At 36.8% G+C, this 12,341-nt stretch overlaps 1 protein-coding gene across 1 annotated transcript; it reads right to left on the reverse strand.

Moving 5' to 3' along the window:
• Positions 1-864: 864 nt before the first annotated feature.
• On the reverse strand, positions 865-11,863 carry SLC7A13 (solute carrier family 7 member 13). Its single transcript, XM_038129755.1, has 4 exons — positions 11,025-11,863; positions 8,457-8,588; positions 6,430-6,794; positions 865-5,693 (listed from the first exon to the last, which is right to left on the reverse strand). The coding sequence occupies exons 1-4, from the start codon at positions 11,746-11,748 to the stop codon at positions 5,448-5,450; spliced, it is 1,467 nt and encodes a 488-aa protein (XP_037985683.1). The 5' UTR covers positions 11,749-11,863; the 3' UTR covers positions 865-5,447.
• Between the last annotated feature and the right edge of the window lie 478 nt (positions 11,864-12,341).

The following is a 12,341-nucleotide window of genomic DNA, read 5'->3' on the forward strand; positions in this document are numbered from 1 at the left end:
CATGATGGGAGCTTGCCTCAGACACTGGTACTTTCCCATGGCATTCCCATGCCTGCCTCCCCCTGGCCACCTCCCACAGCCAGGAACAATACCTTTTTCTGTTGTCAAAAGAAGGAGAAAATCCCTAGCCAATATTATGCACAAAGACTTGCTAATAGGGGTCATTTAAATAGCTTGGCAAGATGATTAAAAACCCTAGTCGCTTTTAAATTTGCCAAACAAAACATTGATTTGTAGTGATGTAACTACTTTGTCAAGTGCGCAGCTTTGGTGGACCTCAAAATCACCTTTTCTTCAGCTTTTATCCCAACCTGTACTACAGAAAATATAATGTGAAAGTGGTTTAATAGGATTATTTTCCATAAATGCAAATGAACTGACAATAATTCTGCTACTTGCTTTTAATTAATTATTAATTCAGTTTTGTGTTATCTGTTGCATTACTTTTTCCAAGGAATTACATGACGCTGACAGGTCTATAATTTCCTGAGTAATTTCTTTTCTTGTGTTTAAATATTGGCATGTTACCTTTCCTTTGCCCTCCTGAAATTTCCCCTGTGTAGCAAGAGTTGCTGAAAATCAACATTACAGTGCAGCTCTTCAACAGTGCCTCCAAATTTGTAGGATACAGCTTATCCAAACCTGCTAATTTTAAAATGTTTCATTTCCTGTTCAAAGCAAAAATAGTTCCTGAAGCAGATACAGCTCTTGTCCCTCAAATCAAGCTAGTAAGAATGGGAATGCCCAGGATCCTCCATCACTTGAAATAAGCCATAGAAGAGAATGACAGGAATAACTTCTGTGATACAGAGGACAACACCACAAGTGAATGCTCTTTCACCCATTAGTTGTTAAAACACTGTTGTTTCTGGTTTGGCATATGTGGAAACTGAGATGTAGGCAATCTTAGCAATATCCACAGTACATGTAGCAAACATAAGAGCAGAAGTTGGGAGGTCTGAACAGCTCATGGCCTAACAGCTACACACACATCCTCCCCTATTAACCCAGAGGTTCCAACCAAATATCCCACATCAAATCACAAAAAAACATGTACAGCTGTTCAGCATTAGCTGATCATCATTTTATTGGAATCACAGTTAACACTAACTATGAAAAGGAAAGTAAAACAAATAATTGCTGGGTTTTTTCTTTCTTTGTACAATTTCTGGGGTTTGCCTCAGGGCGATTTATTTTTTTGTAAAGCAGTCAGCACACATGGAATTAGCATGATGCATAATTGCAAGTAATTTTTTTAATAATACTGATAATAATTTTGTATTTTACATTGTCTTTTTAAGGAGATAAAGGACCAAAAAAAAAAAAAAAAGGCATTGCAGGCATACATAAAAATATTGTGTTAGAAACCTAGAAAAACAGATAGGGAGATTACATGTCAAAATGGACCAGTCAGTACAGTATTGATAAAATATTATCCACATTCTATCTTTACTTGTTGTAAGGCTGAAGTTCTGAAACATGCAAGTGTGCATAAGCATAAAAGAATTCAGAAGTCAAAGACAAAAAAAATTAAAAAGAAATAAATGTCTGATACAGTCTAGCAATAAAAGTCGCATATAGCATTTTCCATATAGCATTTTCTGGGATATATTCAAGTAGGAAAGCAGCTGAGACCAACTGAAACAAGCTATAATGTTAAAATATTGAATTGCTCTTGGTCAGAATAGCTAACATGAGTTATAAATTTGAATTCTATTCCTTTATGCTTACTGCTTGGAGATGTGGAATGAGCCAGCAACAATAAGAAATCTTTATACATTTAATAGTGTATTTGCTTCTTTGTGATTTAGCATTCTGAAACACTCAGGCAAAAGAAAATCTGCATTAAGAGAACATCAGTGACTCATATTCAGGGGATGGGCAATACCATATCTGGGATTGCTTTTATAATGCTAATTCAGCTCAGCTGTGTGAATCCCTTTCCAACAGGGGTCATTTAATGAGAGCATTCTTTTTCAGAAAATCCTGTCTCTCTCAGATCTTGGAATAAGTCAACATTTGTGTTGGAGAATATGCTAAATGTGAGGCAGCCAATCCCTCATTTGCTGTAGAAGAAGAGGAATTTCATGTCATGAATGATGTAGCACTTGCAGAACAGTTGCTGGATCTAGGAATTTGAGTATTGCCCAGAAGAATACACATTGCTCTTTTTTTATAAAATTCCATGGCCATACTGGAATAGTTTAAATCACAATTTTTGAAAATTGCAATTAATTCTGTTTTCCCCATTATCTATACCAAACTTTAAATCCTCATGCTTGATTCATGGAATTTTAGAATCTCATAGCTGTAATTTAACATTTAGTAGACTGCAAGTCTTAAAGGAATTGCAGCTACCCACAGTTAGTCAGAAGTTGAGGAAAAGGATACCAGCTATTCATCTAAACCAAAGTGGCTGTGATAATTTGTCCTCTTTTCGTTTTTATAGTATTCTTGGAACTTAGTTCCAGGGGACTAAAGGCAGTCTGAACTTACTAATTACTACCAAAAATCAGCTCCAAGGTACCCCATCTTAAGAATCCAAAGTTAGTGAGCAATTTTGGTCATACTTCCTTTGTTTCCATCTAAAAGCTGGAATGAAAGAAAATGGAAATCTGTATATAGTGTCTGTATAGTGTATGTTCACCAATTCCCTGGTTCTTTGCCCTGTTCCTAAGATAAACATCCATACTTGGACTTAATCTCCATATATGCTTTTCCATCCAGGTATTTGAAGGATCTCAGGGAACATCACAAAACTGATTTCTTGTGCAACCGACACATCAGCTTAACTTACTTTCAGCAAGCAAAGATGATAACACTGACACAGCTCATGACAGTCAAGAGAAATTAGTGGTTGGTTGTGAAGTGCCTAGGTGCTGTCATGAGGAACACCATAGAAAAGTCTGTCAGATATCAACAATGTCTATCAAGAGCAGCATTTGAGCATATAGTGGTAAACAAAATGCAAGCTCACACGCTGAAATGGGGAGAAAATGATAGTGAATTATTTGGCACCATCCATTCATTCAAATAAATGAGGTAAGTGTATTTAGAAAGAATAGTTTATGATCTGATTATGCAAGGCCATTGAAAGATGCCTTTGCAGAGGGGCTTAAGCCTGCATGGACATTTTTAATTCTGACCAATTCTAAATCTTCTCGTCTTGTACGTTTATGTGCCATTTTCTAGATTTTTGTTAAAACAAAAACTATCTACTTCATATTCTAGAAAGATACATAAATGCAATTTATTTCATATTACATTTCATTGGGACTTTAGAGTTCCCTGACGGGTTGGAACTGCTAAACCTCTATATTTGAAGTTTGTATCATTAACAAATACATGCTCCAATTTCCCAAACATACCCTGACATATGTTATCAGTGGGTACCCAACTCATTAGGGAATTAAATAGATAGTTGACAAACTGACTAGAAATTACATGGAAACAACACACTCAAATGAGCAATTTCCCCCTGATGCTTGCTTTTCCTAATCATCTGGTGTACAACACAGTATTATTGTTACATAAACTTTTTTTCCTTACAGCTTCCACTTTTCTTTTACATATTAAAATATAGATTTAAATAAATTACTCATAAGTTCAGTTGAAAATCTGTGACACTGCCACACCTGTATTTACAAATCACTGATGGATGATTCATCACAGTAAAATTATTTCTTCCATTTACAATTCCGCTTTTAAAATATAACTCCTCTACAATGTTGATGAGTCTCATGATGTTTTGAATTTAAATAGAGAAATGTTTCTCCAATAGCACTATTAAGTGAAATTAAACATTGATTCCTTTGTTGCATTCAGCAGGATCCAGTCTCCAGCTCAGCTGTATACACTGCAGTCCTCACTTGTATGAACTTCTCTTCACACAGCTTGTTAAAAGGCATAATTTTTTCTTCAAATTTTCATTCTGTGTGCATTATCACCTTGATAAAAAACACTTTCTACACGTTTTTTTTTTTTTAATTTGGGGGTTCATTCCAGCGCAAAGTCAAATCCTCTTAAACCTTCAGTTGATCTCTGGTTTTATTGATGGCCATCCTAGATTTTGGGTAGCTATGAAGAATTCTTTATCTGTCATTCCAATCTCTAAAATTGTTATACATCAGTGAATCCAGTATTGTAGCAAGATTTTTGTCATTCTACTGTGTTATAATACAGTGCCCTGAAAGACAGTTTCACCAGTACAACATCCTTCAAACCAGAGATCAGGGTGTAGAGTGATGTTCGGCTGGGGCCATCTGCTGGTTGAGCAGCTGATCTTTCATTGCCAGATTTGGAAAATCACTTTACATTTGTAATTCTATTGTAATTATTTAAAAAGCAGCATATATTAATAATCACCTACATACATGATGGGTTTTATGTACTTTTTATGTATTTTTAAGATTAAATAATCTGTGAGCTTTATATGGCCCAATTATCAGAAGAAAAAAGAATTAATTTATCTTGCTTTCATAAACAAAATAAAAATGGAGAGGAGGAGGCTTAAAAAAGCTCTTACTTCTCAATAACACCAAAAAGAAAGCAAGGAGTAAAGTAATATTAATGCTAAGGTGTAAATGATTTAGTAAAGGAATCTACATATCTTTAGTTTTTATTTCTGTGATGAAAATTATAAATAATTTTTATTGTCTTACTTGATCCATTGAAGGTTTTTCCTTGAATTTGTATGTGTTGTTCTAAAATAGCTGAGATGCACCATGTCCAATTTTCTTGCTATTTAAAAAGATGAGTCAACTTTATGACAGTCTTCAAAAGTTTTTATTAAAAATAAATTAATGCCAAAAAGTAGCAGATGAAAAAAATATAAAGTCGTAAAAACCAGAAGTTCTAATCAATGAGCTACTGCAAACTAAGAATAATTGAGACAATTTAGTTCAAAGTGTGAGTGTATTTTTATTATTATGCTATTCTGTATTTATTCACTTATTGTATGATAATACTGCTAATTATTTGTGCTTGTCTGATTGAGTCTTATTTCTATTATTGCAAGACTCTATGCAACTTTTAACTGTGTTTTCAGGAGCAGAAGAGAGCATTTTACATATTTTGCAAGTTTAAGAGAGATCTTTTGCACCTATTATAATATTATGCATATATATTTATGTACTTATACAAACAAAAAGAAACATATACATGTTAACTTATTATGCTAATGCCATGGTTTAATTGATGAGGAGGTATTTGCTCATAGGTTTGACTTGATGGTGTCAAAGGTCTTTTCCAACCTAGTTCATTCTGTGATTCTGTGCCTATACGTACATATATCTGCATGTTTGCAATATATGTGTATACATCTGTATATGTATATGCATGCATGCATACCTGTGTATCACACCAACATCTAAGTTGTACTGTTTACAGTCTTGGTTAAACAAAATCCTCTGTTGGCTCTTAGTTGTACTGAGATTAATTATCTGCCATTATTCACATTTGCCCTCAGCAGGTCCATCAGCAGGACAGACTTCTAACAGGAGCTGTAAGTGGCAAGTAATTTTATCAAGAAATGCAAAATGCAATTTAAAGTGTACAAAAGGCAGATAAAAAATAAGACTTCCAAGCATAAACAGGAAAGCGTAAACATATTGCATGTTTGGAGACCAGACTATGGGAGCTAGAACTAGGAAGAAAGACATCGCCACCATCATAAATGGAACTGGTAAAAACACCTGTAAGAGAAAGAAAAAAAGTAAGTTAGAAAATAAACAAACCAACTGTGCTTTTTTTTTTTTTTTGCATCATTCATTACAGTAACAACGTGTTCTTTGCCACAGTAGAGTACCAGTTCTCATGCTGCTATAAATTCACCCAGGACAAGAGTCATCTGACTCAAATTGCCTATAAGAGAGGAATCTTTCTAAAAATATTTCTTTAGGCTCCTTCTTTTGTCAAGGGGGAGAAACAGGCAGGAAATCCATTTGTTCACATATGATATTGTGGGTTCCTATATGACTCAGGGCAGGGTGCCTGGAAGCCTTCACAATGAACATACACTTCAAACCCAGCTTTCTGACTGCTGGAGTAAGAGGAAATTCAACCTGTCTTTAATGCCTGTGATTGTATAAGGGAAGATGAGAGCAGATCAAAGTTTAATGAACTGAAGGGCAATGGGTCCTGTACTGTTCTTGTTACTACTCCACAGTGGTATGGTCCCACATTGTTTGCACATCTCCCCCATTCTGCAAAGAACCACCTCATGTTTTCAAGTTCTCTGGGCAGAGACCATCTGTTTGTTTCTCTTCTTTTTATAGTGAAGCAAAATTTTCAAGTAAGGCTCTAAGCATGGAGATTATTATTTGTATTTTTATGACTATCCACTTTGGATTTGGACTTCTTCTTTAACTTTTGCATGCTACCCAGGAGTCAAAAAAAATTATAAAAATATTTTAACTTAGATCCATTTACTTTGTATGGTCGGTGTAGATGAGGTTCCCGGTATCGAAGTACAATCAGGCTTGCACAAGTCAATCCAGTCATAAGCCAGGCAGAAAATCCAAAGTAATTTGTTAACATAATAAGGTCAGAGGGGATGATAAAAATGGATGCAATGGTGGTTGAAAAAATCATGGCTGGTGCTGGCGTATAGGAGTGGACATTAAGCATGGATATTAAAAGAGGTAAATGTCCTGACTGACTTCCAGCATAGCTTAATCGACCAAGTGTGAACATGCTGCAGTTGAGGGCACCAAATATTGAGACAGCAACAGAGAGAGGAATGATCCAGGCAACAGAGGGGATCACTCGATCAGCCCAAGTGACTGCCACAGCAACTGCAAGAAAGCAAAGAATTAGTGTAGTGCAAGTGCCATGTTCTGAATAACTGACAGACTCAACAGGAACAAAACTTAAAATACAAGAAACACCTATTATTTACCAGCAATTCCTGCTTTTTTGTTGCAGTAGTCAAACACTAATCCAATCCTAAAGGTATTTCATTCAGGAGCTAAACATTTCCTAGGAGGATGACAGCAAGAAGGAGTGCTGCCTGCCAGAGCAAGCCAGGGAAACCTGCTGGGATCAATACCACAGTCATGGACTGCCCAGCAGGAAAGAGCCACATCTTCTCACATCCTGCATCACAAACACACACACCTGGGCAAGGAAAGAAAATTAACTTCTTGGTCCCTGGTGTGGCCACGGTGGTGACACAATCTGCTGTTACAGCAAACTGCCAACAGGAGGACATCTATGTTCAGAGATGAGTCAACAAATGTGCTATTAATGAGATTTTGCTGTGGGTGGAACTGGGAAATGTGAAAGATTGTTTCCAAACAAGAGATATTCAATATTGTTGGAGATAAGCTATGTCTAATATTGTAGTGAGGACAATATTGAGTGGGTCTATAACCAAATGCCATGAGGAACATAGGTCTTGCAGTGTCCTGTGCAGCATAGGAAGTAATTAGAGATGGAGAAAATAGAGACCCTCCCCCACCTACAAAAAAAAAGAAAAAAAGTAGCAATGAAGGAACAAGAAATGTTTGAAAAAGTGCTATAATTTTAAGGTTATCTTCTCAGCTGGCACAGATAAACACAGTTCCCCTGGTAGGCATGGAGCTGGTCATGCCAGCTGGCAGCTGCTATTCATGGATAGTCTGGTATTTGCTGCCTCCTTCATTGTAGCATACAAATGATCCATCTCTCCCAGCAGACACCCTGACAATGGCTGAGTGATAATATGAGGTTACTGAGTGACAGGTACACTGTTCTCATTTATATCAGTGAGCTTTTTTTCATGGGAAAAAAAATGATTGATCCATCCAAATGAGGTATGGTTTTTTGTCAGGCCTGTAGGCAAGGTGTGACAGCTTTCATTGTCTCATGACAATGAGATTTAAAATGTGCTGCTTGGACAATCAAGGAGAAATATAGTTCCCTTTGGAGTTTTACATGGCCAGCTTATTGATACAGGATCTGAGACAGGGTTTACAAACACTGGAATTTTGTATAGGCTCTTCTGAGAAGTCACAGTATTTGTCATGAATAATACATACCCTAAATGGCTACATTTTTGTGTCCATAGTCTTTTCTATACTACTGAACATGTTAGACCTGCCCACCTCCTAAACAGTAATGGCTTTAGCCTGAGACTCAATGAGATAGGGAAAGAAGGAAGAGATAGAATTAAAACTACAGGAAAACAAAGATCATCTCTGTGCTTGGGACCTGACTTTCACCTTATTTTCCAGGTTTTAATACACTTATGATTTCTTTTTAGACAGCGTAGGGAAAAGCCAACAATTTCAGCAATCTTCCTGCATTCATCCAATTTGTGTCATACAGTAAAATTAAAAAAGAATTCTCGGTTAAAAGAAAATGAACCCAAATTTCTGGACTGTGAAGTTAGATGAGCAGAAGTAACCCAGGGCATTGACATCAGATGGATATGTCAATGGACCAGTCCTTTTTAATTAAAAAAATTAAATACATACCTGAGGAGACAATTTCCTTAGGTGTGAGGACAGTCAGATATGAGATGTTCACTAGTAAATAAAAAACAATTACTGCAGGAACAGCAGTCATCACAGTTAAGGGGATATTTCTGCTGGGGCATTTCATCTCTTCTGAAAAATATAATTTAAAACAATAAATGAAGCAAGCAGTGTAGCTTCTGCAAGTGTTTTTCAGTGGTGAAGCTGTGCAGAGTTTGACAAGATGCCAAAGTCCTGCCCCAATCCCTAATCATGGCTGCTAAATTCTCTGCTTGTGAAGTCCTACAGTGATTCTCAAATAGGTTAATATCAAAGATTCTTAAACAATTTTTTTACTTAGCTTTTTTAACTATTTTGGAAGGAGAGCTGGATGAAGAGCTGATTGATTCACAAAATGACAAAAAGAGTGATAATTTCCCTTTGATTTGATTAATCCCATATTTGACTTACATTAGAAAAATGATTTGGTAGAAAATTTTCAAGTAGCCTATTTGAAAATCATTAGCTTCTTAAGTCCTATTATTTATTCTTATGTCAGTCACTTCATGAATCCTGATTTGAAACTTATTGAGCATATCTGCCTATTCCTACTCAGAACCCTTCTCTTTGGTCTTACATCAGAAGTAACAGAAAAGACTGAAGGTATAGACGTAAGAGCAATAATGCAGTGGCTTTAAAAGGGAGCCATTCCCAGATGGATTCTGTTGATTATTATCTTTCCCAGGGCAAAGATGGTGTAGGAAAACTGTTTAGTGCTAAGCCTGATAGCTTAGAACTACTCTTACCAAGCAAGAAAAAACCAAATTTTGCAGGTGTATAACTCAGGCACTGGCACACATTCCTGGACATGTCATAGTCCCAGCAAAAGATGAAGCTGGTTTCCAGAAGTTTAATCTCAATCACGATCATCTCAATCAAAAAGATTCTTTTTCATTTCTTTCACTCCTTGCTCTTGTTCCCTCACCACTTCCCACTTCCCTCAGCATTTACAGACAATTTCCTGAGTATTACCAGCAAATAACTGATAAGAGGGAAGAAATGAATAGTCGAATGTGCAGCTTATCTAAACTCCTTTTAGGAGACATAAATCTGTTTACTCCTTCACATTTGATTTCTATCTTCTGCTCAGGACATCAGCCTTGAGCCATGATCCCTATGCTGACTGTAGTGCACAGAGACAAGACTGAAGGACCACAATAGTGGAATTTGGATACCATCAGAGAATTTGGGATTTCAGATATAACAAATACACTTAGTAATTTTCAGCTTGGAAGAGGATAATCACCAAATTTGCCAATTTAAATTTATCTTTCCATTTGTTTTGTTGCTTATTGCAGTCTTGCCAGCCAGCTGGCACCTGACCCATCAGCTGAAGCCCACAGAAATGAAGTTATTGTTGAAGCATAGGAAACTCAGTTCAGTTCAGAACTATTGCATAAGTTACATCTGTCTAAACAGCTGTGCTGCCCAGTGTATGGCATTTATTAGTACTGCTAACTAATCAGAATAAATCAGTATTTTACCATAAGTCTTCTATTTTCTCAGGCTTACAAAGCCATGTACTTGTCTTTAAGGAATACCTAAGGTTTCCATACTTTCCTCATTTGTATATTTTTTTAATTTATTTTTTTTTTAATTGCAGCCTATTTTTAAAGCTGGAGTACCTGGATTATAAAGACAAGAGTCAGGTTTTTAAACATTAACCAAATTTTCACACTATCCTCACCACTGAACTTTGTGGTATGCATTTGACACATTCTGTTATTTAATATTTTACATGACAGAGGTCAATGGATACAAATGGTTAAAGATAAAACAGCAATATCCACTTGCTTACAATAAAATTCCATTAATCTGATGATACTATAAAACTCTATTGATTTAACTTGTGATGTGAATACCTAACATTATGAACATCATCTCTGTAGCTTTCATGCTCAGTTATTACTGCCACATGTCAGCAGATACAGAATAGGGATATTCAAAAAACCTTTTGAATGCTAAAATTGAGTACAAATTCTATGAAAAAAAATCGATGCCACTTTCCACAGACCTCTCTTTACCTTCTATTGGACTTCAAAAGTCTATTTTCCCAGGAAAATATATCCCATAAAATTACTACATTCTAACAAAAGTCAAAATTAATTTGACCATGTTCAAACCAGCTGCATAAGCTCAGATAAGGCACAGATATTTAAATAGAAATTACCTATGCACGCATAGTTTGGCATGAATAATTGATACTTTCCTAAAAATACACTGACATGGACACTGAGAAAGACAAAATGCAAATGTTTAATGTATGAAAAATTCTGTTTATGCATGAGATTTAAAATTAACTATTATGATTTCTCTTCTACTTCCCTGAAAATATCAGCTTGATTCTGCACAAAAAGCAGGAATTTTCCCCAGAGAGGAACAACGCCTCTTCTACCAGCCCCAACAAACACTCATGTAAAATGAGAAGGGCCCTGTGGTCTCGAAGCAGAGACAAGTTCTTCCAAAACAAGCTGAGGAACACAAGAATGAGAACTGCAGAACTAAATCTAAAGAAGAGGAGTGGAATACCTGCCATGTAGTTGAGTGACCACCAGCCCCCGTACGCGTACAGCCCCTGGAAGAAGGCTTCAGCAACCTGCGAGGCGTTGGGAATCTCTGAGCTGAACATGTCCTCAAACCTGGCCAGACTCTCCTTTTGCCTTGTAATGAGGAGAACTATGCCACCGACAGCAATCACAGACAAGGCCATCATCTTCAGCAGAGTGAAAACTGTCTGCACCCATGCAGACATTTTGACACTGAGGCCATTCAAAATCCCCAGGGACCAGAGAACGGCCAAGGCCAAGCACTTCTTCAGCACATCTGGTGCGGGACAAATGCCATAGAAAGGCTGCGTGGCATATTCAGCAAACAGCAAGGCTCGAGCAGCATTTGATGCTGGCTTGGTGAACATTGATGTCCAGATAAACACGAAGGCGGGTAGGGATCCAAGGCCTCTTTTAATATGGCTGTATTCTCCTCCAGAGAAGGGCAGAGCGGTTCCCAGCTCCGCATAGCAGAGGGCACCCATCAGAGACACCAGCCCAGATGCAGTCCAGATCGTTAGTGCAACGCCAACATTGAGCAAGGAATGTTTTAACACCCCTGTGGGAGACACGAAGATCCCTGCTCCAACAATTGATCCTATAATAAAACTTACCCCATCAAAATAACCTATATTTCTTTTGAGTTGCATCTTGGCTTTTCCTTTTCTTTGCACATCTCTGGGATCATTGTTTTCTTCTTTTCTCATTTTTTCCTGGGTTTTTTTTTTCACAGCAGATTTCACTTTGTTGTTAGCAGTCTGTCATAGCCCTACTTGCTAGTGAAATGTTATGGGAAGCTTGGCTTAATCATTCAGAAAAGAGAGCATACCTTGGGTTTTGATGTCTCCTGTGTGAAGATAATTAACCAAATACTTCAAGAAACACTGGCAAATCATGTACATGTTGGTTTAATATGTACTTCAAAAATTATTAAGGTCTGCAGGTTTTTTTAAAAAACCAACATTAAAATTAATGCATGGCAAATGCTCATTTCTCAGATAATCTTAATCAATAGATTTCATTTTGTTTTATATACATCTTCAGAGACAACCACAAAGGTGAGTTAATGTGACTTCTACATCAACCCCAGGGGAAAAGGAAGGACATGGAAACATGAGGAAAGAAATCAACCTTCCATATAATCTTGACAGTGACATGGACATTAGATAGTGGCCTGCCACTATTTTTCCACCATCTATACAGAAAAGGGACAGTGATAACCAATGATCACCAGTATGCTTTGCCAAAATCTCATCAGTCACTGAGTATATTGGAGCTTGTTTATACTTCACTCATTAAA

The sequence above is a fragment of the Motacilla alba genome, chromosome 2 (genome assembly GCF_015832195.1).
Source record: "Motacilla alba alba isolate MOTALB_02 chromosome 2, Motacilla_alba_V1.0_pri, whole genome shotgun sequence".
Taxonomy (NCBI): Eukaryota; Metazoa; Chordata; class Aves; order Passeriformes; family Motacillidae; genus Motacilla; species Motacilla alba.

What these genes read in the sequence shown, in the direction of transcription:
- SLC7A13 (XM_038129755.1), bottom strand. Translation starts at nt 11,748, where the DNA reads ATGAGAAAAGAAGAAAACAATGATCCCAGAGATGTGCAAAGAAAAGGA. An exon ending in GTCACTCAACTACATGGCAG is followed by an intron (nt 8,589 to 11,024) that starts GTATTCCACTCC and finishes TATATTTTTCAG; the next exon opens with AAGAGATGAAATGCCCCAGC. An exon ending in ATCTACACCGACCATACAAA is followed by an intron (nt 5,694 to 6,429) that starts GTAAATGGATCT and finishes TTTCTCTTACAG; the next exon opens with GTGTTTTTACCAGTTCCATT.